The sequence below is a fragment of the Oryctolagus cuniculus genome, chromosome 11 (assembly GCF_964237555.1).
Source record: "Oryctolagus cuniculus chromosome 11, mOryCun1.1, whole genome shotgun sequence".
In the NCBI taxonomy this organism is placed as follows: Eukaryota; Metazoa; Chordata; class Mammalia; order Lagomorpha; family Leporidae; genus Oryctolagus; species Oryctolagus cuniculus.
The window spans coordinates 123,513,754-123,539,789 of NC_091442.1; the positions used below are offsets into that span (position 1 = coordinate 123,513,754).

Below are 26,036 nucleotides of genomic sequence, written 5' to 3' on the forward strand. Positions count from 1 at the left end.
GAGAACAGCAGCTGGGGGCGTGGGTAGGGCAGCTCTGCCAGACTGGCTAAAGCCACCGCCTGCAACACCGGCATCCCGTACGGGTACCAGTTCAAGTCTGGCAGCTCCACTTCCGATCTGTCTCCCTGCTAAGGCCGAGGAGAAGCAGCAGCAGATGGTCCAAGTGTTTGGGCCCCTGCCCCCCACGAGGAGTGGGTGAGACCTGAATGAGGCTCCTGGCTCCCGGTTTCCACCTAGCCCAGCCCTGGCTGTGGCAGCTCTCTGGGGAGTAAGCCAGCATCCGGCTGCCAGGCTCAGATGGAGGCTGAGTGCCTGATTATGGGGCATCAGATGGCCACACAACCAAGTCTGGCATCCGTGTCGATCCACTGAGTCAGGAACGGCGTCCTTGGGATTAGACCCAGGCTTGTCCAAAAAGAGGTGGTCATGGCCCCATGTCTTCCATATTTTTGTACCAGTGCGTCTCACTTAACAGATGGGAAAAAATTCAAATCTGCTTCACAGATGAGTCAGCGTGATGAGTTGATAAGAGGGAAGTGAGCCACTCTGAGCTGCAGTGCCACTCGGTGGCTGTGCGGGGGGAGTCCACGGGCCGAGCGTGAAGCACTCTAACCTCTACCTTGTGTGGAGGAGCAGGCAGAGCAGTGGCATGAGTGGGCAGTCCAGCAGCTTCTGGGTTGTGACAGATGTCTTGCTGGCTGCCCAGGGGCCCAGAAAGAGCAAGAGGGGAAGACTGGAGACAAGCAGCCCCCAGGGAGAAGAAGGGCCTATCGAGTGCTCCCAGGAAGGGCACATCTGTCTGGTCAGCAGCTGTGCAGAGGAGGCACTGAGGAACTAAGTGGACAGTGTGGATGTCAGTCAGCCCTGTCCTTGGCTACCCTCGAGCTTGTGCACTGGACCCTTGAGCGAGTCCTCCTGGTGACAGCAGCGTGAGCACTGTCTCACCAGGGTTAGCCGTTGCTGCTGCTGGGGCGGTGATGTTAGTGCATAAGCTGCTCCCGGGACCCTGACATCCCTGTTGGCACACAAGTGCAGGTCCCAGCTGCTCTGCTTCTGATCCAGCTCCATGCGAAGGTGCCTACCTGCCATCCAGGTAGGAGACCCAGATGGAGTTTCAGTCTCCTGGCTTCAACCTGGCCCAGCCCCAGCCATTGTGGCCATTTGGGGAGTGAACCAGCAGATGGAAGATCTGTCTGTCTCTCCTTCTTCTCTGTTATGGGGCTTTGAAATAAATAAAATAAATCTAAAAATAATTGTTACTGCTGCTAAATGGCCTGTCCTCAGGCAAGGTTGCTACTGAGCACCTGGTGGACCATCCGAGAGGCACCGATGCCTCACTGAGTGGCAGGTTGACGGAGCCGGACCTGCCCAGGAGAGGGCATTGATTCATTCTTGCTGGAAGTGACCCTGGCTCCGGGTACGGACCTGCCTCTCCTAGCCACAGTGTCCTCGGCGAGGATCACCGTCTGGTGAGGCAGAGGACAGAGATGATGAAGACCGGCCCCAGCCTTGGGAGCAGCTGTGGCAGTGGGACTGTGTGTGGTCCCCCAGCCTCTCATGGTGCAGCCTTTGTAGAGGCCGTAGTCAGCCTCGTCCCTGAGAAGCACGTCAGAGTGGACACCGTACAAGTGGACCTGAGGGGTGCAGCAGTTTTTTTATATATATAGACTTATTTCCTATGTTATTTTTTCTTCCTATGTTATTTTTTATTTAAAGATTTGTTTATTTCATCTGAATTATACCTATGACTTTGGTTAGTAGACCACCTGGTCTAAGTTATACCTTGACTTTGGTGATGTGCTCACGATTAAATTGTAACTCAGTCACTGTGGGCTTCCTAAGGCCGCGGTAACAGATCACTGTACACGCAGTGACTCAAATAGCAGAAATGATTGCAACTCGGTCACTGTGGGCTTCCTAAGGCCGCGGTAACAGATCGCTGTACACGCAGTGACTCAAATAGCAGAAATGATTGTAACTCGGTCACTGTGGGCTTCCTAAGGCCGCGGTAACAGATCGCTGTACACGCAGTGACTCAAATAGCAGAAATGATTGTAACTCGGTCACTGTGGGCTTCCTAAGGCCGTGGTAACAGATCACTGCACACGCAGTGACCTAAATAGCAGAAATGGGCTGTCTCGTGGGCCTGGAGGTCAGAAGCTTGAACCCAGTGTCAAAAGGGCCCAAGTCGAGGGTTGGTCAGGTGCTCTGGGAGGACCCATTGCTTGTCTCTTCCAGCTGCTGCTGCTGCGTCTTCCTCTTCCTCTGCCTCCTCTCCCTCCTCCTCTCCCCTCTCCTCCTCTTCTTTGTAAAGATTGATTTATCTGAAAGGCAGAGTGACAGGGAGAGACATGAAGGGATCCTCCATCCACTGGCTCAATCCCCAAATGCCCACAACAACCAGGGCCATTCAGACCAAAGCCAGGAGCCAGGAACTCCCCCTGGGTCTCCCACATGGGTGGCAGGAACTAAGTACTTGAGCCTTCATTGGCTGCCCGTCAGGGTGTGCATTAACAGGGTGCTGGATCAGGAAGCAGAGTATCCAAGACTCAAACCAGGCACTCAGGTGAGGGCCGCGGGTGTCCCAAGCGGGCTTCTACCCACTGTGCCACAATGCCCACTTCTCCCAGCGTCTGGTGGCCACGGTGTTCCTCGTTGCTCCCAGATGCCTCTGCAGTCAGACCACCTCCCCCTCTCCCGTGACCTGCTGCCTGTCTTGTGCTCACTTGGGGCCGTCCCTCTCGAGACCCTTCTCCCCCCAGCAGCTTCTCTCTCCCTCGCAGTCCGCTTGCTGCTCCTGTGTCCCAGTTCCTGAGTATTGCATTGGGAAGCTCTGGTGCAGCCTGACTTTTCTGCGTTGGGTGGACTTGAATTTTCTGCCTGAATGCTTGAGGGAGTGTGGCACATGCGTGAGGCAGGACTTAGTTACTCGCTTTCAGGGACAGTACTCCGTTTCGCATTAACACAGCGTCTTACGGAGGACAACTTTTTTTTTTCTTTCTTTTTTTTTTTTTTGACAGAGACAGAGAGAAAGGTCTTCCTTTGCCGTTGGTTCACCCTCCAATGGCCGCCGCGGCCGGCGTGCTGCGGCCGGTGCGCCACGCTGATCCGATGGCAGGAGCCAGGTGCTTCTCCTGGTCTCCCATGGTGTGCAGGGCCCAAGCACTTGGGCCATCCTCCACTGCACTCCCTGGCCACAGCAGAGAGCTGGCCTGGAAGAGGGGCAACCGGGACAGAATCTGGCACCCTGACCGGGACTAGAACCTGGTGTGCCGGCACCGCAAGGCGGAGGATTAGCCTAGTGAGCCGCGGCGCCAGCTGGACAACTGTTTTCTAAAATAAAACTTTAATGAGCACAGTGGCCGCTGTGGCTTGTGCCCCTGAAAAAGCCACAGAAACTCAATCCCCACACAGCCAGATGGGAGGCTTGGCATCACGGGGCGTCATTGCGCGTTGATTAATTCTGTTTCTGAAAGGGTTTGACGCTGTGAGCTCCGTCCCTCCTGCCTCTCCACGGTGCCAGCCCCTCCGTCTCCGGAACTGTGAGCCAAAAGCTGTCACTAAGGCCTCATCTGGGAGTCTGCTACAGCAGCACAGGTTAAGGCGGTCGCATTGTTTTACATTTTTGCAAATGTTTCACTTTTTTTTTTTTTTTTTTTTTTGGCAAAGTAGTAAAGTTTTACTGGGGATAGGGCATCGGTCAGAACAGAAGGGACAGAGGGTGCCCAGTCACTCAGACCGGACGAGAGTGAGGTTACATGGTTGAATGGAGAGAATACACCTGGGTAGGCCAGGCGGGCGGCTCAGCAGAGAGCTGAGCATGCATTTTACTTATTTTATATTTATTTATATATTTAAAAGGCAGAGTTACAGAGAGGAAGATACCGCATCTCCTGATTTATTCCCCAAATGGTTGCAAATGGCCGTGACTGGGCCAGGCCAAAGCCCAGACCTGGAACTACATCCAGGTTTCCCATGTGGGTACAGGGGCCCAGATGGAGCCCTGCCACTTTCCCCACTTCCGCGGGGGAGCGGCACACCGCCGGCCGGCTCTCTCGGGGGCTGCACAGGTGTTCCCTTAGATGTTCCTGGTGCATGCCGTCTCTCTCCTCCTTTATAGTCCTCCTCTGCCAATCCCAACTCGGCTGCCCACACGCCGAGTACGCTGCTCTCCTCCAATCAGGAGCAGGTCCTGCTGTTTATTGGTTGAACTGGAGGCAGCTGTGTAGAAGCTGTTTTCTTCTCTCCCAGCGCCATATTGTGGGAGAGCAGATGCATAGAATAAGTCTTAATTCCAGTAACTTAGTCTAGTCCGAGCTGCTCCCCACAGATCCCCCTTTCTTTTTATTTTTGGCGTTGATACGCGCCTGTCTTCGGTATCCCGCGGCACACACTCTGCTCTACTTGCTAGAGTTGCCACAGGTTCTTACAAGTCCTATCAATCAGGCAAACCAAATCCGGGTCCTCTCTTCGCCATGTTGTGAGGAGGTTTTTAGGCGCTGATACATGCCTGTCTTCGGTGACCTGCAGCTCATACTCTGGTCGAGCCGCCTGCTGGTGCTTACCGCCTTACTAATCAGGCAGACCGAATCCAAGCCTTCTCATTGCCGTGTTGTGGGGAGGCCTTATTGATGTTAATTCGTGCCTGTCTTCGGTGACCTGCGGCGCATAAGCTGCTAGCCGCCCGCAGGTGCTCATTGCCTCACTAATCAGGCAGACCGAATCCAAGCCTTCTCATTGCAGTATTGTGGGGAGGCCTTTCTATTCCTCTATTTCTCTATCTCCGGGCATTCCTATTTCTCCCACTTTACTTCTGTCTGCCAACATTCCTATTTCTCTCACTTTACTTCTATCTTCCAGCATTCCTATTTCTCTCATTTTACTTCTAAACTTCTGTTTCTCTTATCCCCGCGGCTTCCCGGCGCCCGCCCCGAGGCTGCTTCTCGGCAGCTTCCCGGCTGTGAGCCGCTCGGCTTCGCGCGCACACTCCGCGGTCTCGCACTAGCCCTTTCGCGTCTGAACCACGGCCTCGCGCCAGCCCCGCGTTCCCTATCTATTCACGCCCCGTGCTCTCTCTGCACGCGGCGGCTTCCGCGAGTCACACAGCGTAGCTTACGTCTCCGCCACTAGCATTCAATCTAAGTTCCCCGGGCTAACCTGGCGAATTCAACCCAGCTCACGTCTCCGCCCCACGATTTGGCTTCCCGTCCTTTGCTCCCCGGGCTAATCAGACGGATCCCAACCGGGCTTACGTTTCCGCTTCTGGTTTTAACTTTTCGCCCCCTATTCCCGGGCTAACTTGAGAATCCCAAAGTGGCTTTCGTCTCCGCCTTGGCCTGCCCCCCGCGGCTTCAATTTCCCTAACATTTTTCTCTACCCGGTATGTTTCCCCAAGCTTTCCTCCAACAATACTCCTCCCTCATTTCTCCTGGCCTCTCCCCACAGTCCGCATCCGAGTCTGTTTGTTCTAGCTTTCACTTTCGCTTTCGACCTTAGAGATTTCTCCCAGCTTCCCCCTGTAGTCCGTATCTGAGTCTATGCCTAGGCTTTCAATAGCTTCTTCCGGCACCTTTTTCATCCGGCTTTTCCCTAGGCTGTTTGCTAGTCTCTCTCTCCGGCATTTTCCTGCTTCTTCCCGTTTCTTCCCTCCTAAGTTTCCTATCCGTCCTAGGTTTCCTATCCGAGTCACGGCACCATTATGTCGCTCCCCCTCTTCGTGGAGGAACGACACAGGATCCTGCGCTGTTCTTTCGTCTGCTCGGCCCTTCCCGGGTTTGCTGCTGGTTCTTCCCGGGTTGGCTACTATCCCTTCCACCTCCGTGGAAGGGCAGTTCCCCCTGGCCACATTCCCCACTTCCGCAGGGGAGCGGCACACCGCCGGCCGGCTCTCTCGGGGGCTGCACAGGTGTTCCCTTAGATGTTCCTGGTGCATGCCGTCTCTCTCCTCCTTTATAGTCCTCCTCTGCCAATCCCAACTCGGCTGCCCACACGCCGAGTACGCTGCTCTCCTCCAATCAGGAGCAAGTCCTACAGTTTATTGGCTGAACTGGAGGCAGCTGTGTAGAAGCTGTTTTCTTCTCTCCCAGCGCCATATTGTGGGAGAGCAGATGCATAGGATAAGTCTTAATTCCAGTAACTCAGTCTAGTCCGAGCTGCTCCCCACAGTGACACAGCAGGTAGTGCCTGCATCCCACGTGGGCGCCAGTTTGAGTCCCGGCTGCTCCACTTGCCATCCAGCTCCCTGCTGATGTGCGTGGGAAAGCAGCAGAGGATGGCCCCTGACCCCGAGTGGGAGACCTGGATGAAGCTCCTGGCTCCTGGCTTTGGCCTGGCCCAGCTTTGGCCAGTGCAGCCATTTGGGGATTGAACCAACAGATGAAAGATCTTTCTCTCTCTCTCCCTCTCTCCCTCTCCCTCTCTCTGTTTCTCCTCTCCCTCTCTCCCTCTCTTTAACTCTGCCTTTCAAATAAATAAATCATTAAAAAAACCACTTTTAAGTGGAGAGAGGGAGAGTGAGCACTGCCACTCGCTGGTCCATGTCCCAGGTGCTCATGATTGCCAGGCTGGGCTGGGCCCACAGCCAGGAGCCGGGAGCTCAACCTGGGTCACCCACGTGGGTGGCAGGAACCCAGGTACACTGCTGCCTCCGGGAGTGTGCATTGTGGAGGCTGGAGTCAGGAGCCAGGCACTGCAGTGTGGGAGGTGGGCCTCTTAACTCGTGGGCTGAACACCTGCTCCCAAGAGATAACTTCTTAAAAGTTAGTTGCCATCTGGAACCCGACAGCACACCACAAGCATTTTCTGCCCTTAGTCTGTCTTGGCACTGAGTGAATCTTTTTTTTTTTTTTTAAAGATTTTTTATTTATTTATTTAACAGGTAGAGTTACAGACAGAGAGAGACACAGACGGAAAGGTCTTCCATCTGATGGGTCACCCCCAGAAGGCGGCAACGGCCGGAGCTACGCCAATCTGAAGCCAGGAGCCAGGTGCCTCCTCCTGGTCTCCTATGCGGGTGCAGGGCCCAAGCACTTGGGCCATCCTCCACTGCACTCCTGGGCCACAGCAGAGAGCTGGCCTGGAAGAGGAGCAACCGGGACTAGAACTCAGTGCCCATATGGGATGCCGGCACTGCAGGCGGAGGATTAGCCTAGTGCACCACGGTGCCGGCCCCCAAGTGGATCCTTTACATCACTTTTGAACACACAATGGCCTCTTGGAAAATAGTGGTTCTCTGTGCTGGCAGATCTTTCTAACGTTGGCACGTGTATTATATAGCATCAGAAAGAATGCGTGAATGTCATTACCAAGCTCCTCCTCAGATTCCTTCAGTATCGGGGAGTGAAGCTCACGGTGGTGGACACAGGCTTCCCCAAGCTCTGATTTCTGCGTGGAAGGTCAGGTTGTTCCCTGGAAGCGACGTTGTCAGTTTCCGTTGACGGGACCTGCTTCCTTTCTTGAGGAAGTGTCTGCCCAAGCCTGAAGAACCACGATTCGGAAGTTGTTCTTTTGAGTAAAATGGTGCTCCGTGAGAAACTGGCTGGATCCGCTGGCAGGGAAGACTTTCCCGAGAGATGGAGAGCACGGTTGCTCCATGTGCGTGCTCAGGCTTGTTAGGGTCACCTGAATGTTTGCAAGGAGTCAGCACTGAGACAGTCACGGTGACAAGTTCTGAGGTGGAACTGCAGTCCCCTGCAGGCGGCGTGACGAATCCGGTGGCCACTGTCACAGTTTGGTGCCACTGCTCTAGGCTGTGCTAAGAAGACAGGTGTCTCACGGGGGCTGGCGCTGGGGTGCTGCGAGTTAAAGTCCCAGCCTGCAGTGCCTGCATCCCACATGGGCACCGGTTTGAGTCCCGGCTGCTCCTCTTCCAATCCAGCTCTCTGCTAATGAGCCTGGGAAAGCAGTGGAAGATGGCCCCAGTCCTTGGGCCCCTGCACCCATGTGAGAGACCCAGAAGACACTCCTCGCTCCTGGCTTCGGATCGGCGCAGCTCCGGCCGTTGTAGCCATTTGGGGAGTGAACCAGTGGATGGAAGTCCTCTCTCTCTCTCTCTCTCTGGCTCTACCTCTCTCTGTAACTCTTTCAAATAAATAAATCTTAAAAAAAAAAAAAAAGTAGACAGCTGTCTCACCAACCATTGTGGGTTTTTTTTTTTTTTTCCACTATTGATGCAAAGGTCCACAGTATTGTTATAAATAACTTTGGCTTTTCTGATCCCCTTGAAGTGACTTGGGGACTCTAGGAAGCCATGAGAACCGCAGGAATCCTAGCATGATGCATTTTCAGTTTTATTAAGCAATGCTAAATTTATCTCCAAAGTAGTTATCTAGTTTTATACTGTGGCAATTATTTTATTAACTTTTTAAAATATTTATTTATTTGAAAGGCAGACAGATCTGCCCTCCATTGTTCACTCCCAAATGGCCACAGCAGCCAGGTCGGGACCAAGTCAAAGGCAGGAGCCAGGAGCTCCGTGCCAGTCTCCCACTGGGTGGCAGGGCCAAGCGCTTCGGCTGTGCTTGACTGCTTTCCCAGGCACGTTAGCGGGCGCACGTTGGAAGCAGCACAGCCAGGTCTCAAACCAGCCCTCTGCCAGGGGTGCTGGCTTCTCACGCGGCAGCTCAACCTGCTGTGCCACAACTCCAGCCCCTGCTTCATTCATTAGAGACCGAGCTTCGTCTGCTGGCTCACTCAGGTGTGTGGAACGACTGGGTGGAAGCTGTGTGGGAGTCAGCGCAAGTCTCCCATGTGGGTGGCAGGAACCCAGTGAATCTCCCATTGGGTGCTAATGCAGGATCTGCCTTATCGGGAGGCTGATCAGGAACCAAATCGGACTGAGCCCAGGCACTCTGATGGGGGCCTGAACAGCTCCCCGGCCGCCTCGCCCCCGGGTCAGACATCCATCCCTACTTGAGCAGTGTGTGGCCTTCAACTCAGAGACCTGGAATAGCTGTGCTTTATTTATTTTAAAGATCTGTGGTTTTGAAAGTCAGAGTTGCAGAGAGACACAGAGAAAGATCTGCCACCCGCTGCTTCACTCCCCAAGTGGCCGCACTGGCCAGTGCTGGGCCAGGCCAGAGCCAGGAGCTCCACTGAGGTCTCCCACGTGTGCAGCAGGAGCCCGACTCTGCAGCATCTCCTGCTGCTGTTCTAGGCCATTAGCAGCGAGCTGGATTGGAAGTCAAGCTGCCGGGACACCAGCCGGTGCCCATGCGGGAGGCCAGCGCTGCAGGCGGCGGCTTTACCTGCTCCACCACAGCGCTGGCCTCAGTAGCGGTGACTTAAATAAGGGAAATCCGATACTGTGTGTTTGAACACGGGACTGTAGTGAGTGGGAGCCCAGCCTGTGCAACCTTACGTAGTTTGCGTGAGATTATTCTATTTATCTCATGTAGGCATTGAGGTAAGCAAGCCCTGGGCTTGAACGGTGGCTCTGTACCCCAAATATTAGTGTCCCCTAAAATTCATGTTGAAATCTAGTCTCTGATGTGATGGTGTTTGAGGACGGGGCCTCTGGGGGGTGTTTAGGTCACGGGGTGGAGAGAGGCCCAGGGCCGTTGGCCTAGCAGTGGATTCACTGGTCAAGGTACCGTATCTCACATCACAGTTTGCTGGCTTTGGCTGCTGGCTCCCGCGCCTGACTCCAGCTTCAGGCGCACACAGACCCTGGCAGGCAGCAGGGGTGGCTGGAGCGACTGCACTCCTGCCACCCACGTGGGCGAGCCAGCGTGAGCTTTGGATCCGGACTTCTCCAGCCCACCCCAGCTGGAGCAGGTGCGTCTGGGGAGTGACTCAGCAAGTGGAAGCCCCCTGTTGTTTGGGCAGATCTCAGGGAACAGTGACTGTTTAAGACAGCAGTAGCACATCCTTGTGAGTCTTAGGACGAAGAATAAAGCAAACTGGGATTGAAGTTGGGACTCTCCAAGCTGGGTTCCCCGTGCTGTTCCAGAAGCGGTGAAAATGCTGACTGACCGCGTGGGGGCGTCACCATTATGGGATACCTGATGTGGGATTCTTTCAGAAGTGTGAGGAGCTGACTTGGAGGTGTGTGAAGTGCAGGTGGGCGGGGAGGGAGGGAGAGCCGTCCTCCCAGCTACCTGGGCACTGACTGTCCCTGGAGCCCAAGGATGTAGCCCACCAAGGGCACTTTTTGTTAACCGGTGGAGCACGTTTGTGGGCAGAAATGGCCTCCTTCAGCCTACCAGGAGGAGCCACCGTCGCTCCCAACGTCCGTGTATGTGGGGGAGGGGCTGGGGAAAGGCGGAGGCTGTGCCCAGGGACCCCGTCCAGCTGTTCTCCTCTGGGACACTGCTGGGGTCCCTTTGCATGCTCCCGGCGTGGACAGTGCCCTGACTGTCCCTGTGTGGAGACTGTATGACCCTAACCCGTTCTGCATTCAGGAAAACCATCTTTGAGCAAGAAGTTTATATGACGGAGGCTATCGAGACATTCAAAGATTTTTTTTTTTTTTTAATTTGCTGATATGGAGCCGGCGCCGTGGCTCAATAGGCTAATCCTCCACCTTGTGGCGCCGGCACACCGGGTTCTAGTCCCGGTTGGGGCGCCGGATTCTGTCCCGGTTGCCCCTCTTCCAGGCCAGCTCTCTGCTATGGCCAGGGAGTGCAGTGGAGGATGGCCCAGGTGCTTGGGCCCTGCACCCCATGGGAGACCAGGAAAAGCACCTGGATCCTGGCTCCTGCCATCGGATCAGCGCGGTGCGCCGGCTGCAGCGGCGGCCATTGGAGGGTGAACCAACGGCAAAGGAAGACCTTTCTCTCTCTGTCTCTCTCTCTCACTGTCCACTCTGCCTGTCAAAAATTAAAAAAAAAAAAATTTGCTGATATGGTGCTGCCTGCAGTGCTGGCATCCCATACGGGCGCCCGTTCATGTTCTGGATGCCCCACTTCCGATTCAGCTCCCTGCTAATGGCCTGGGAAAACAGTGGATGATGGCTCAAGTGCGTGGGCCTCTGCCATCCGTGAGGGAGACCTGGAAGAAGCTCCTGGCTCCTGGCTTTGGCCTGGCCCAGTGCTGGCTGTTTTGGGCATCTGGGAGAATGAACCAGTGTATGGAAGATTTTCTCTCTCTCCCTCTCTCTCCCTCTCTCTGTATGTATGTGTGTGTCTCCCTCTTTCTGTAACTCTTTCAAATAAATTTTTAAGAATAAAAACTTGTTGATAATAGCAACACTTAGTAGTCTTTGATTCATTGACACCATAGTCCTCTGGTTTGGAAGGGAATAATTATTTGTTAGGTTTCGTTTATAAACCTGAAGGACTTTCCTTGCTGTCCTCTGCTTTGAGACTAAATGCTATAAGCCCATGACTTTGTAAAAAGATGCGGACGTGTTGTTTACTTAACTCTAGATGGTGCATCCTTGATGACGGGGAAAAGACTCAGAAGAGAAGCCCATGAGTTCATTTCACACAAGGAGCTCGAGTGGCCAGTGAGGAACTGGGGGGACTGACGGCCTGCAGCGTGTGGTGGTCTCACAGCACGGTCTCCAAACCCGGGTCTACAGTTCCCATCTCACGCTGGATGTGCAGGTGTGGTGGGAGTGATGCCAGCTGACGTCCAAGGCTGCAACAGAAAAGGCCATGCAGCTTCCAGCTGGCCCTCCAAGGGAACTCACTCTGGTGGAAGCCAGCCCTGTGAAAGAAGCCCGACCGGCCCAGGTCCTCCGTGCCCGGGGTGGTCTGGGTGACAGCCCCAACCCGAGCTCCAGCGGGTGCTCCGTATCCGCTGCCAGCTCGTGAGCAAGCAGCTCTGACTGCAAGCAGAGCCCAGCGAAGACCCAGGCAACAGCTCCTCACTGGGGTCCTTCTCAAATTTCATTCTTAAAATCTTTTTTTTTTTTTCCGTTTTATTAGCAAGGCATAGGGCTGGGGGCCAGCACTGTGGCACAGAGAGTTAAAACCCTGGCCTGAAGCGCTGGCATCCCATATGGGGGCTGGTTCTAGTCCCTGCTGCTCCTCTTCCAATCCAGCTCTCTGCTATGGCCTGGGACAGCAGTGGAAGATGCCCAAGTCCTTGGGCCCTGCACCCATGTGGGAGACCCAGAGGAGGCTCCTGGCTCCTGGCTTCGGATCGGCGCAGCTCTGGCTGTTGTGGCCATCTGGGGAGTGAACCAGCGGATGGAAGACCTCTCTGTCTCTGTCTCTGTCTCTGTAACTTTCAAATAAATAAAATGAATCTTTAAAAAAAAAAAAAGCATAGGGACAGAAAGGGAGATTTTCCACCCACTGGTTCACTCCCAAATACTGGCAACAGTCGAGGCTGGGTCAGGGGTCCAGGACTCCATGCAGGTCCCCTGTGTGGGTGGCAGCCACCCAGTGCCTGGGCCATCATTGCTTCACCCGGGGTGCACTAGCAGGAAGCTGGTTCAGAGCAGAGGAGCATTCAGGTGGGATGCCCGCCTCACAGCACTGGCCTGGCCTGCTGTGCCCGTCACATGCTTCTTACAGATCAGAGAATTGTGGGTGTCATGGCAATACAGGAAGAGAGGGGAGAAGTAGGAGGTAATGGTTAGCTGGACGCTAAGACCTATATTCGGGAGGGTTTAGGACTGCATTGCCAACAAGGTATGACTTCTCAGCTTTATAAATATTTCTGTCTGTAGTTTAGCCTTTTACTCTTTTATTTTGTGATTTTAATGCAATACAAATAAAAAAAGAAGATGGATAGTTTGCATTTCTTTTTCTTTTTCTTTTCTTTTTTCTTTTTTTTTCTTTTTTTGACAGGCAAAGTTGGACAGTGAGAAAGAGAGACAGAGAGAAAGGTCTTCTTTCTGTTGGTTCACCCCTCAAATGGCCGCCACTGCTGGAGCGCTGTGCCAATCTGAAGCCAGGAGCCAGGTGCTTCTCCTGGTCTCCCTTGCGGGTACAGAGCCCAAGGACCTGGGCCATCCTCCCTGCCTTCCCGGGCCACAGCAGAGAGCTGGACTGAAGAGGAGCAGCTGGGACAGAATCTGGTGCCCCAACCGGGACTAGAACCTGGGGTGCCGGCGCCACAGGCGGAGGATTAGCCAAGTGAGCTGTGGCGCCGGCCTGCATTTATTTTCTTCAAAAAATGTTTTCAAATTTATTTGGGTGTCAGAGACAAGGTGACAGAGCTCCCACCCACCAGTTCACTCCCAGGACAACGGGGGCTGGGCGGGGGCTGGGCAGGGGCTGAACCTAGGAGCCAGGAGCTCGATCCAGGTTTTCTCAAGTACTCAAGCAATCGCCACTGCCTCCCAGGGTCTGCGTTAGCAGGAATGGGAGTCAGGAGCTGGAGGGGCATCAAACCCAGGTGCTGGGCCAAATGGCCACTCCGTCCTCTGAACTCTGAGAAGTTTGTTGGCAGACGTCCCCTGCTGTTCCGGGGTTGCTGTGGCCAGGATGATGGAACCTGCGCTGCCACTGACGGACCTACAGCAAAGAGGGGTTCACATGGCAGAAGGAAAAAGTCTTTCTGTCACCTGAGAAGGAAAGGGTTCTGGAAGGATACTGGCAGTGGCCAGTCAGGAGCAGTGGCCGCTGTCCACTGCTGCGAAGGGGGGGGGGGGCTGCTGCTGCGGCCTGAGGGCCACGTGGGGCAAAGGTGTCAGTGTGATGAAATGCACACCATGGAAGGAGCACAAGCTCCCTCAGCAGAGACGTTCTGAGCTGGACACAGCAGCCCTGGGTTTGGAGGAGCAGAATCCAGTGTGAACAGGAGGGAGCAGAGGGGCGAGTGCTGTGAAGCCGCCGCCTGAGTGCCAGCCTCTCGCATGGGCGCTGGTTCAGGTCCCGGCTGCTGCACTTCCCATCCAGCTCTCTGCTGGGGCCTGGGAAAGCAGTAGAAGGTGGCCCAAGTCCTTGGGTCCTGCACCCATGTAAGAGGCCCTGCAGAAGCTCCTGGCTCCTGGCTTTGGTTGGCGCAGCTCCAGCCATTGTGGCCAATTGGGGAGTGAAGCAGCAGATGGAAGACCTCTCTCTCTCTCTCTCTGCCTCTCTGTTATTCTGCTTTTCAAATAAATAAATATATCTTAAAAAAAAAAAAAAAAGAGCAGGGAACAGAGCACTGATAAATGCCTGGGGTTCTCCGGGTTCTAGTCCCGGTCGGGGCGCTGGATTCTATCCCAGTTGCCCCTCTTCCAGGCCAGCTCTCTGCTGTGGTCAGGGAGTGCAGTGGAGGATGGCCCAAGTGCTTGGGCCCTGCACCCCATGGGAGACCAGGAGAAGCACCTGGCTCCTGCCATCGGATCAGCGCGGTGCGCTGGCCGCAGCATGCCGGCCATGGCTGCCATTGGAGGGTGAACCAACGGCAAAAAGAAGACCTTTCTCTCTGCCTCTCTGTTATTCTGCTCTTCAAATAAATAAATATATCTTAAAAAAAAAAAAGAGCAGGGAACAGAGCACTGATAAATACCTGGGGTTCTCATAGCATCACATAGATGCATAAGCTGAGACCCACAGGGGTTTAGTAATTTGCCTATGTTCAAAACGTGGTGGCAAGACAAAGATTTTAAAATTTTTTATTAATATAAAAAGCATAGGCCGGCGCCGCGGCTCACTAGGCTAATCCTCCGCCTTGCGGCGCCGGCACACCGGGTTCTAGTCCCGGTCGGGGCGCCGGATTCTGTCCCGGTTGCCCCTCTTCCAGGCCAGCTCTCTGCTGTGGCCAGGGAGTGCAGTGGAGGATGGCCCAAGTGCTTGGGCCCTGCACACCATGGGAGACCAGGAGAAGCACCTGGCTCCTGCCATCGGATCAGCGCAGTGCGCCAGCCGCAGCGCACTGGCCACCGCGGCCATTGGAGGGTGAACCAGTGGTAAAGGAAGACCTTTCTCTCTGTCTCTCTCTCTCACTGTCCATGCTGCCTGTAAAAAAAAAAAAAAAAGCATAGGTCTCACGTATTTCATAGGTACAATTCTAAGATGATAATCACATTTCCCTCCCTGCATCTCTCCCTACCTCAACCCCCTCCTTTTCTTTAATTTTGGCAAAACATAATTTCAGTGCACTCTATAATGACAGGCTTAATGCACAACTAACTGTAATGTTCAGCAAATGAAACGTAGAAAGACCACAGTCCACAGGTCCGAGATAAACAAGGCTGTGCTCTGGGAGGCACGATGGGAGCTCCCACCGAGAACATCAGGGAGCTGCCCCAGTCTGTGCTCTGCACACTCCTGGGACCTGGGGTGGTTCTGGTAAGAGGAAACGAAGAAGCAGAGGAGCTAACGAAGGCTCGTGGGAGTCAACTCTGAGGCAGGCACTTGGGGCAGCAAACGTCACTTGGGATCCTGCGTCCATATCCCGCTGCCTGGGTTCTAGTCCTGGCTCCACTTCTCATCTAGCTTCCTGCTACTGCACATGCCAGGGGGACACCTGCATGAGTTCCTGGCTCCTCGGGCTTCCACCTGGCCAAGCCTTGGCTGTTGTGGGCATTTGGGGAATGAAGCAGCACAGGGGAGCTCTCTCTCCACCTGTCTGTCTCTGTCTCTCGCCTTTCAAATACAATGAAAGTAAATAAATACATAAATGGACTCATATTTGAAAGAATTGTTCCTTCCGGGTAGGTGCAATTCTAGCTGAACGCAAATCCCGCAGGCTGCGTACAGAAGTCATTTGAACTGTCAACGGCTGCAGAACTGACCAACCAGATGTTCAGTGTCACCTATGTGTAAATCCAAGTTAACCTTTTAATGACAAGGTTGGGGTCAAAAGGAAATCTGGGTAGTTGAATTCAGAGCTCTGCAAATTCTGGGAAGAGACCTGGAGCTTTATGGGGGAAAGTCAGGCAATGGTTAATATGAAAGCACTTCAAAAAGTTCATGGAGAATGGAAATAAAAAATAAAGTTTGTTTTGGTGCAAAAGCCATGTACTGTTTTTCCATAGCACTTTTTGAAAACCACACGTATGTCCAGATTCCTTGAACCTCAGAAACAGGGAATGTTCTCGGTGCTCCTCAGAGGACAGTGTGACGGTGACATCATGCTCTCGTGCGTTGGCTCATGCATTTGCACCAGGCACTGCGTTTGGAGCCTAGAGGTTCAAAGGAAGATAAGGAAAGCAGCTCTGACCCCTGCAGCTCTCACTCACTGGGGAGGGGAAGATAAACGAGCAAATGCTGTGCTCAGAAAAGTCTTGTAGCCAAGCTGAATTGCGGCTGCAGCACAGCAACAGGTAAGCTGATCAGCCCAGCAGGGAGACTGCCACTCGGGTGACGCTGCCATCCCAGCGGCGTGAGACCCCTCTGCCCTGCAGGTTCCAGGCATCACTCATCTCCATGCCTGGTTCTCCCCACAGAAGTCAGACAAAAAAAATCAGGGCCACGGGAAAAGGGTAAACTACACTGCATTCTTGTTGAAATGCCAGCCTCCTCCTTTGGCCAGATTTCCACAAAGACCCCTAGCTCTGTCTAGCGACTGGTCCCATCAGTCCCTGACCACCCACAGCCACTGCTCGAGCTCCATCCCCATGCAGCACCCCCACCTGGTTCAGCGTGAGGCCAGAGGTGCACTCAGCAGACAGAGCTAGCAGCATGGTGTTCACCCAAGAAACGGTTTCTTCAAAGGCACGAACAGAGCTTTGGCACTGGAACTTTTCCTGGGGCCATTGCTTCCTCTGTCCACAGTGAGTCATGTGCACTGTGCACGGAAGGCGCAGCTCTGCCCCCAGCAGCTCAAAGCCAGGCCTGAGCATTGTCCTGCAGGCAGACGTCCCTGGGGCCAGCACCCTGTGGGGGACGTAGCACCATCAGCACCCTGTGGGGACAGCTCCATCAGCACCCCGGAGTGGACAGCTCCACCAGCACCCTGTGGGGACAGCTCCATCAGCACCCTGTGGGGACAGCTCCATCAGCACCCCGGAGTGGACAGCTCCACCAGCACCCTGTGGGGACAGCTCCATCAGCACCCTGTGGGGACAGCTCCATCAGCACCCCGGAGTGGACAGCTCCACCAGCACTCCAGAGTGGACAGCTCCACCAGCACCCTGTGGGGGACAGCACCACCAACACCCCCGTGGGGGACAGTTTGGCCAAAATTTTCAAGGAGACAGCTCCACCAGCACCCTGTGGGGACAGCTCCACCAGCACCCAGGGGGAACAGCTCCGTCAGCACCCTCGGGGGAACAGCTCCTGCAGTCCTGTCCGTGGGCCGCCCAGGCCGGAATCAGCTCGCATCCGGGCTGGGACCCCCACACTTGCACTCTGAATCCGCAAGCAGCCCCCAAACCCGCGCAGCCCCCTCGAGGTTTGCGGGGCCAGACCCTGTCTGCTTCCACTTCGCCTCCGCAAGCTCCCGCCGGGCTTGCCCTGGGCGCCCCCGCACCTGCAGACCTTCCCGCAGGGACCCCGTCGCCGCCCCACCAGCCCTGGCTCACCTGGGGTTCACCGGAAAAGACCTCGCCCCGCCGGAGCCTCCCCCTCCCCCTCGCCCGGAGCCCGCCCCGCCCGCGCCCCTCCCCTGCGCCCGCTCCCGCGTCCCCGCCGCCCCGCGCCCCGCGCCCCGCTCCCCCTCCCGCGGCGCTGGCGCTGGCGCGGCCGCGGGCCCGGGCAGCCGAGGTGCGCGGCGCGCGGTGTCGCAGGGCGTGTCACGAGGTGAGCGGGTGAGGCCGGGGGAGGGACGCCGAGGCGCGGGGCTCGGCGCCGCGTCCCCGCCCCCGCCGCAGTCGCGGCCTCTCCCGGGGAAGATGGCGGATCGGGCGGAGATGTTTTCGCTGTCCACCTTCCACTCGCTGTCGCCGCCCGGCTGCAGGTAAGCGCCCACCTGCCGCGCCCCTCGCGGCCCGGCCCGGCTCACCCGACCCAGGCTTGCACCCCGTGCCCGCCGCCGCTGCGGACTCAGGCCCGGGCGCCGCCGCCGCGCCCGGCTGCCGCCCGAAGGCCCCGGCTCCCGCTCCCCACCCCCTACCCCTCGGCTCGGAGCCTCCGAGCTGCCCCCATTGCCCACCCCGAGGCCCCCGCCGCTCCCCTTGGCGACCCTGCGCCGCACGCAGGCCGGGCAGCCCCGGGACGGCCGCCCGCTCGGCGGGAGGCTGCGCGCGCGGCCGGCCGGGCTGTGTCCTTTTTGGCCTTGTTGGGCCTTTCGCTGGTGGAGGGCCCTGGCGGCGAGCACGCCGGATCTTTGCCCCACTCCTGCCTCGGGCAGGGGAGGGGGCCAGCGAGCCAGGCTCTCCCGGGGGGCTCGGCCCCTCCCTGTCTACCCGCGCTGCGGTGGCTCCCCTCCCCCTGCCGACTCCCTGGAGACTCAGGCGTGGACGTGGGGAGGGGGGCTGGGAGGAAGGGGCACGGTGGGGGAGGGGTGGCTCCCTGTGCGGCTTGGGTGGGGGAGGGGATCCGCTGCCGGAGCGCAGAGCTTGGGGGTCACGCGGACAGCAGGATGTGGGCCTCGGAGCCCGGAGAATCCCAGGGCCCTCTCCGGGTCCAGCTGCTGGGCAAGGACTCCGAGGCTGGGCCCCCTGACCCCGGCCTCCTCCCCAGGCCTCCCCAGGACATCAGCCTGGAAGAGTTTGACGATGAAGATCTGTCCGAGATCACTGACGACTGTGGCCTGGGCCTCAGCTACGACTCGGACCACTGTGAAAAGGTGGGGAGCACCGCCGGGTGGCCGGGAGCAGCTCGGGAGGGCCTGCGTCCACTCTGCTCTGTGTTCGCGAGCAGATCTAGGGTGGCTCTGGTCTCAGCCTGGGAAGAGGGAACCAGCAGATGGCTCCTTTGCCAGGCGGCCTCCATGTCTCTGACTGCCTCGGGCCCTCCTCTCCGAGGAAGCCCTGCCCTGACCACCAGTGTCCAGGCTGTCCTCAGGTCACTTCCCAGAGAGAGCTCAGCCCTTCCGCCCGGCTCTGCAGCCTCCGTCTCTGTCGCCTGCCCCGGCTCCGTGTTCATTCACTCAAGAACACTTCTGAGCAGCTGCCCTGTGGTGGGCGCTGGGGGCTCCCGGTGCTGGGAACGGAGCCAGCAGCTGTAGCCCGGCTGGAGGGAGGATGTGTGGGACAGTGGCCCCCCAGCACCAGGGCTGGGTCCTCAGGGGACGCAGGATGCCCCGGGGAAGGAGACAGTCCCAGACGCATGTCGGCTGAGGCCCGAGGCCAGCAGGAGCTGGGCAGGTGGGGGGGGAGCGGAGGAGAGGGATTGTAGGCAGAGGCACGGGCTGTGCCAGCAGCCCCGGGGCTGGTGCAAGCTTGGTGCGCGTCCAGCGTGTGCTGTCTCCGCTTATGCAGTCGCCATGAGCCCCGCGGGCTGTTCTTGGGGATGGGTGCCCTGACCTGATGGGGCCTGATGTCTGGTGGGGGTGAGCAAGACCCTCGAGCAGCAGTCGTGCGTGTGCCGGGGTGCCGAGGGAGGCAGAGGCTGGTGTTGCACATGGGGGGGGCGGTGAGGCAGAAGGCGCTGCGTGGAGTTCGGGCCTCCCCGCGTGTCTCAAGCAGATTCACAGCGTCTTCTGTTGCGGGGGGCAAAGGGCACTGAGGGGACGCGCCCCTGATTGGGCCCAACCTTGCTGTCTCCCTCTGCTGCAGGACAGCCTCTCGCTGGGGCGCACGGAGCAGCCCCATCCCATCTGCTCCTTCCAGGACGACTTCCAAGAGTTTGAGATGATCGATGACAACGAAGAGGAGGAGGAGGAGGACGAAGAGGAAGAGGAGGAGGACGACGAGGAGGGCGTCAGGGAGGGCAAGGAGGGAGGTGGCCCTGGCTCCGAGGCCCTTCACCCTGAGCCGCTGATCCCCTCCCCTTCGCTGGAGGAGCCCCACAAGCACCGGCCCAGCACTCTCCACCTGACCACACTGGGAGCCCAGGTGAGGACCTGCGGCAGAGCCGGGTCAGGCACCCGGAACTGTGTGGCTGCCACAGGCGCTGGGGCTGGGCCGTCTCCAGAGGCTCTTTCCTCCTTCTGCCCAGGACTCCCTGAACAACAACGGCGGCTTCGCCCCTGCAGCCCCAGCCTCCTGGCAGGAGACTGTGCCGTGTTCGCCTCCCCAGGAGCCCCTCGGAGGTGAGGGGTGGGGGCAGGGCGGCAGCTGGGGAGGGCGGGTGGTCTGTGCTGGGAGGGAGGGGGCCTGGCCCCGGACCGCGGTGACCCTCCCCCCCTGCACCACAGAGCTCCCCGGCCCCCTCCCGCCCACCGCTGCGGGGCCCTGTGAGGCGCAGGCACCGCTGCCCCCAGGGTGCGACTGTGAAGGGAACCGGCCGCTGGAGCCCCCGGCGCCCGGCGGGGCCTCGCCCGCCTCGGATCCCGGCATCGAGGCCGACCTGAGAAGCCGCTCCAGCGGGGGCCCTGGGGGACGGCGCAGCAGCCAGGAGTTGTCATCGCCGGGCTCCGATTCCGACGAAGCCGGCGCTGCGCGGCTGGGGCGCATGATCTCGTCCATCTCGGAGACGGAGCTGGAACTGAGCAGCGACGGGGGCAGCAGCAGCGGCCGCTCCTCCCACCTCACCAACTCCATCGAGGAGGCCTCGTCGCCTGCCTCGGAGCCCGAGCCGGAGCCGGAGCCCCCTCACGAGCCCCCGCGCCGGCCGGCCTTCCTGCCCGTGGGCCAGGACGACACCAACAGCGAGTATGAGTCGGGGTCCGAGTCGGAGCCGGACCTCAGCGAGGACGCCGACTCGCCCTGGCTGCTCAGCAACCTGGTGAGCCGCATGATCTCCCAGGGTTCCTCGCCCATCCGCTGCCCGGGCCAGTGCCTGTCTCCCTCGCCACGCCAGCCTGGGCCGCCTGGCAGCACCGCTGAGGACTCCCGGGGCCCCGAGGCTGGCACAGGCACAGGTGGCGTGGAGCTGGTGGACATGGAGACGCTGTGCGCACCGCCGCCCCCTGCACCCGCCGCGCCCCGGCCCGACCCCGCGCAGCCGGGGCCCTGCCTCTTCCTGAGCAACCCTACCCACGACACCATCACGCCGCTGTGGGCTGCCCCGGGCCACGCCACCCGCTCAGGCCGCACCTGCTCAGCCGCCTGCTCCGAGGAGGAGGACGAGGAAGACGAGGACGAAGAGGAGGACGAAGACGATGCCGGGGACCCCGCAGGGCGGCCGGGGGGCCGAGGCACAGGCCCTGCGGTGCCGCCGCTGGACGCCTCGCTGGTGTACGACGCGGTCAAGTACACGCTGGTGGTGGACGAGCACACGCAGCTGGAGCTGGTGAGCCTGCGGCGCTGCGCCGGCCTGGGCACGGACAGCGAGGACAGCGGCGGCGAGGCCAGCGAGGAGGAGCCGGGGGCTGCGCTGCTGGTTAGCGATCAGGTGCCCGGGGACGCCTCTCCCGACAGCCCCGACCTCACCTTCTCCAAGAAGTTCCTGAACGTCTTTGTCAACAGCACCTCTCGGTCCTCCAGTGAGTGGTCCCTGGCCCCAGCTGCCCCACCGAGGTCCAGGACAGCCTGGGGGTCTGGGCGTGGCCAGGCCTGAGCACTGCCCTCTTCCAGATGCCCCTTGGGCAGGGAATGGGGTGGGAAGGGCAGCTCCGCCCCCAGCCCGCCCTCCACTCAGGACTCCGATAGGACTGGGGCGGGGCGGGGGTGGCGCCCCCCCAGGGCAGGTCTGGCAGCGCTGTCCCCACCGCCGCCTCCTGTGTCTCAGGCACCGAGTCCTTCGGCCTCTTCTCCTGTGTGGTGAACGGGGAGGAGAGAGAGCAGACTCACCGGGCCGTCTTCAGGTACAGCCTCCCTCCCGGCCACCGGCTCCCTGAGCTCGGGCCACGGATGTCACAGGACGCTGGTGGACGCGGCTCCTCCCCCGCCCACAGGTTCATCCCACGCCACCCGGACGAGCTGGAGCTGGACGTGGACGACCCGGTGCTGGTGGAGGCCGAGGAGGACGACTTCTGGTTCCGAGGCTTCAACATGCGCACGGGAGAGCGTGGTGTGTTCCCCGCCTTCTACGCCCATGCGGTGCCCGGCCCTGCCAAAGACCTGCTGGGTGAGGCCCTGTCCCTGAGGGGGGCGTGTCACCCCGGGCCTCCCCCCACCTCCTGACCTGGGCCCCGTGTGACCCGCAGGGAGCAAGCGGAGCCCCTGCTGGGTGGAGCGCTTCGACGTGCAGTTCCTGGGCTCCGTGGAGGTGCCCTGTCACCAGGGCAACGGCATCCTGTGCGCAGCCATGCAGAAGGTCTGTGGGGGCGGGGCTGCCTCCGGGGAGCCTCAGGGGCTGCTGCAGGGGCAGCGAGGGGCCCAGGGCAGAGCTTGGCAGCTGGCCCCTCACCCCCAGGTCCTTTGGCCCGTCCAGTGGGGCCCTCGCCTTCCGGCCGGCCCCTCCTCTTCCCTTTTGAAAACCAAGCCCAATTCTCGCCCCTTCCCCATGGGTCACTCCCTGACTCAGAGGACACTGAGTGGACACCTGCTCACCCGCACCCCTGGGATTGAGGGCTGCAGGGTCCAGGCGGTGAGGGGCAGGGTGGGGAGCTGCCTGGTGGGAGGGACGGGCGGGGGGATGGGGCAGGCTGGGTGCAGAGGAGGGACTGCCCCCACCCCTACCCTGAGGACTGACCAAACCCCTCTCCCGGCCTCGATGCCAGGAATTTTCAGGTCTAGTCTAGAGAGACTCCACCACAGGCGGAGAGGGAGGCCCTCACAGGCCCTTCACGGCCCGCTTCTCCCCAAATTCTTCCCCAGATTGCCACTGCCCGGAAACTGACCGTCCACCTGCGCCCTCCTGCCTCCTGTGACCTCGAGATCTCTCTGCGAGGGGTCAAGCTGAGTCTGAGTGGAGGAGGGCCTGAGGTGGGCTGGGGGCCTGGGGGAGGCAGGGGGGTCCGGCTGAGGGGCAGGCGGCAGCGCAGCCCTGCCCCCGCGGCCTGACCCGGGCGCCTGCACTGCAGCTCCAGCGCTGCAGCCACTTCTTCCAGATGAAGAACATCTCCTTCTGCGGCTGCCACCCCCGCAACAGCTGGTGAGTCTGCCGCCCAAGTCCCCGCAAACCGGGGGCCACCGTACCCCGGCCCCACCCACCACCTCAGCGCTCCACCTGCACCCCTGGTGCCCACCTGAGCTCCCGGGAGACATGGGCCAGACAGGCTACTGCGTGTGAGGAGCTCGGGGCATGTTGCGTGTCCCAGAGGGGAGCCAAGCCTCAAAGTGGACGAGCAGGTGAAGTGGGCGGGAAGCGGGGCCTCGCAGGGAGCTGGCCAGGCCTGGGTGTAAGTGCAGCAGCTGGAGGGGTCACTGGGAGCCGGGCCTCCTGCTGGCCGTGGAAGGCTGTGACCCAGTCAGGCTGACCAGCTGCCCGTGGCTGCTGTGAACTCACGACTGACCCCGGTCATCCAGGCGCCAGGTCACGATGGGAAGTGTGCACGTGCAGAGGCAGCTAGGAGGGCCGGGAGTGACCCCCGCACAGAGGAGATGGCGAGAGACTGCAACAAGCTGGCATTTGCCAGAGAGACCCTAGGGAAGGCCCGGCCTGGAGCCAGTGGCTGACGGACCGTCAGGAGAAAAGTGGCCAGGCAGGGTGAAGAGGAGGAGCCTCCGGCCTCCCTCCACCTCTGGGTCTCCGCGGTGGAGACCGTGAGAGGAGCCGGGCGGGCGGGGACAAGCGGGGCCACTGGAGGCAGGATTCTGGGAGGACACAGGAGAGTGTCCCGGGTCAGTGGGCCCCACGGTGAGAGCAGGAGGGGACGGTGATGGCGTGCGCCGTGAGGCACTGCTCTGAAGGGTGAGGAGCCAGGGCAGCGTGCAGGGGCAGCCCTGAGACTGGGGCACGTGAGGTGAGCAGGGGAGGCCCGCACTGCGGGAGGGGTGCGGAGGGCGCCTGTTCCTCTCCCAAGGGAGGCTGCGTGCTGGTGACCCAGCTGCAAGTCGGTGCGAGAAGGGGGTGGCCAGGCTGGCGTGGGGGTGGGCGAGGTGGCGGTGCCCATCCCAGCACGGGCCCCTGTGCGTAGCCCACTGAGGCATGGGCCAGTGGTTCTGCTTGGCTACAGTTTTGGGGCCCGGGGGACTGGAGTCTGGTGTGCAGGAGTGGCTGCCCCTCGCCGTGCCCACCGACGGTGACTCAGGTCTTGCATGGGAAGACAGAAGACTCGGGAGAGGGGTGATCGAAGGCAGTGGTGAGGGGGGTGGAGGAGCAGCGGTGGGACTGACGTCTCAGCTGGTGTCCAACCTGTGTCAGGGCTTCGCAGCCTGGCCCAGCAGAGGAGGCCTGAGGGAGCCCGCATCGAGCAGGAGAGGCCAGGGCCAAGGCCTCGCTCAGGCCCTGGGCAGGAAAGAGCATCGGTGGTGAGAGCTGGATGCCCTGGTGGCCGAGGAGCGAGCCCAAGGCAGGCACTGCTGCAGGGTGCCCAGAGCTGGCCTGGCCTGCGACCAGAGAAGGCATCTTTGCTCCTTTGGACAACGCTCATTCACTTCTTTGTATTTATTTTAAGGCAGAGACACAGAGAGGTCTCTGACCCAATGGTTTACTCCCCAGATACCTGCGACACAGGGGGCTGGGCCAGGGCCAGGAGCCCCATCTGGGTCTCCCGATTGGGCGGCGGGGACCCAGGCACTTGAGCCATCACCTGCTGCCTCCCGAGGTGCGCGTCCGCAGGAAGCCGGACAGGAAGCAGAGCTGGGACTCCCGTAGGATGCAGGCATCCCAAGGGGCAGCTTCACCACTGCACCGCACCCCTGTCCCCAAGCCCTTGTCCCTCCTCTTGCTTCCAGATCCCACGGGGTGGCGCAGGTCCTGACGCCCTCCACACCATCTCCCCACAGCTATTTTGGCTTCATCACCAAGCACCCGCTGCTGAGCCGCTTTGCCTGCCATGTCTTCGTCTCACAGGAGTCCATGAGGCCCGTGGCACAGAGTGTGGGGTGAGTGGGTCCCGGGTGGGGTGCTCCGGCTTTGGGCAGGGCTACGAGGATGGGGTGGGGAGCTGAGCAGGTGGGGCAGAAGTCTTGCAGCAGGAGGTCTGGGGAGGGGCCCTGGAGATGGGGAGTGAAGAGGTGGGGGTGGGAGAGCCAGGCGGGAAAGGGCACCAGTGCACAGACAGGGGCTGGCTGGGAGAGCTGCGGACTGGACTGTGGGGTGACATGGCCACGTCCTGTGGGTGGGGGACCGTGGGGGGCTCAAGTGAGGGAGGAAGGGGGGAGAGCCGGTGGGGGGACTTCTGAGACCGTTAGGGGTTGAGGACCCTCTCCCTGCAGCCGCGCCTTCCTGGAGTACTACCAGGAGCACCTGGCCTACGCCTGCCCCACGGAGGACATCTACCTGGAGTAGCCGCCTGCCTTCCCGCCCCTCAGCCTGGGCCCAGCCGGCGGCTTTGGCGAGGACTGGACTGGGGGCACGTGAGGCCTTACGTCTGTGGGAGTCTCGGGGCCGCAGTGCTCGTCCTAGATCCCCGGGGCTGATGGAGCCCCTGTGCCCCCCACTTTTCCTCTGATCGTCCCTCGTCACCCCCTTCCCTCTCTGTGCCTGCAAACCTTGCCCTCTGCTCTTTCCTTTGGGGTCAGAACTTCAGGAGGTGTGGAGGGAGGCAAGGCTCTGTTGGTGCCGGTGACACCAGGCACCCAAATGATCCCCTCCCCCGTGATTTATAAAGGAATTTTAATTTTTATAGTAAATCTCCAGGGGTCATCCCTTCCGTGACCTCGGACAAAGAGAGGCCTCCCCCACCCCACAGGGAGCGCAGGGGAAGCAGGGGTTCCGAGGGAGTGTGGGGCAGCTCGAGTGGCCCCTGCTGCTACCCAGGCCCCGGACTCTGCTGGGAGGGTCCTCCTCCGGCCCCACACCGTCATCCGCTTGCTGCTGCTAACGTGCCCTGCAGCCCAGTGCGCTCCCCACGCAGGCCGCTCGCTGCCGTGGCCTCAATAAACTCTATGCTTGGTGTGACCCTGGCTGTTTGTAAGGGGTGCCCAGGTATGGGGCCAGGTGCCTGGGTGCTGCCCAGGGCAGTGGGGAGGGAGCCCTGCAGGGCTTCCTGAGATTGCACAGGCTCTGCGGTGCTGCCTGGGGCCTCGGCTGAAGCTCCACGGAGGAGGCACCCCAGGGCCTCCCCAGTGCCCCGCTGCTGTCTGCAGAGGGGCTGAGATGGGAGTGCAAGCCTTGGCCACAGATGCGGGCGCCCTGGGCTGGGAGCTGGTGGGGCTCAGAGGAGTGTGCCTG

The 26,036-nt window shown here is 59.6% G+C and overlaps 1 protein-coding gene and 1 long non-coding RNA gene across 3 annotated transcripts; one reads left to right on the forward strand and one right to left on the reverse strand.

Annotated features, from left to right (window-relative positions):
• Window positions 1-7,925: 7,925 nt before the first annotated feature.
• LOC127488782 (uncharacterized) lies at window positions 7,926-17,409 on the reverse strand. Its single transcript, XR_007916651.2, has 2 exons — window positions 16,460-17,409; window positions 7,926-16,009 (listed from the first exon to the last, which is right to left on the reverse strand). It is a non-coding gene; the product is annotated as an uncharacterized lncRNA (long non-coding RNA).
• Window positions 17,410-17,474: 65 nt separating this feature from the next.
• MAPK8IP2 (mitogen-activated protein kinase 8 interacting protein 2) lies at window positions 17,475-25,763 on the forward strand. 2 transcript variants are annotated; one of them, XM_051839237.2, is made up of 12 exons: window positions 17,477-17,724; window positions 18,450-18,555; window positions 19,487-19,765; window positions 19,869-19,962; window positions 20,068-21,297; window positions 21,543-21,618; window positions 21,709-21,881; window positions 21,961-22,070; window positions 22,574-22,681; window positions 22,780-22,850; window positions 24,647-24,745; window positions 25,079-25,763. In XM_051839237.2, the coding sequence occupies exons 1-12, from the start codon at window positions 17,660-17,662 to the stop codon at window positions 25,149-25,151; spliced, it is 2,484 nt and encodes an 827-aa protein (XP_051695197.2). In that variant the 5' UTR covers window positions 17,477-17,659; the 3' UTR covers window positions 25,152-25,763. The 2 variants fall into 2 exon arrangements, with proteins under 2 accessions (XP_069909240.1, XP_051695197.2); XM_070053139.1 differs by lacking the exon at window positions 25,079-25,763 and having other exon boundaries at window positions 17,475-17,724; window positions 24,596-24,715.
• Window positions 25,764-26,036: the final 273 nt, after the last annotated feature.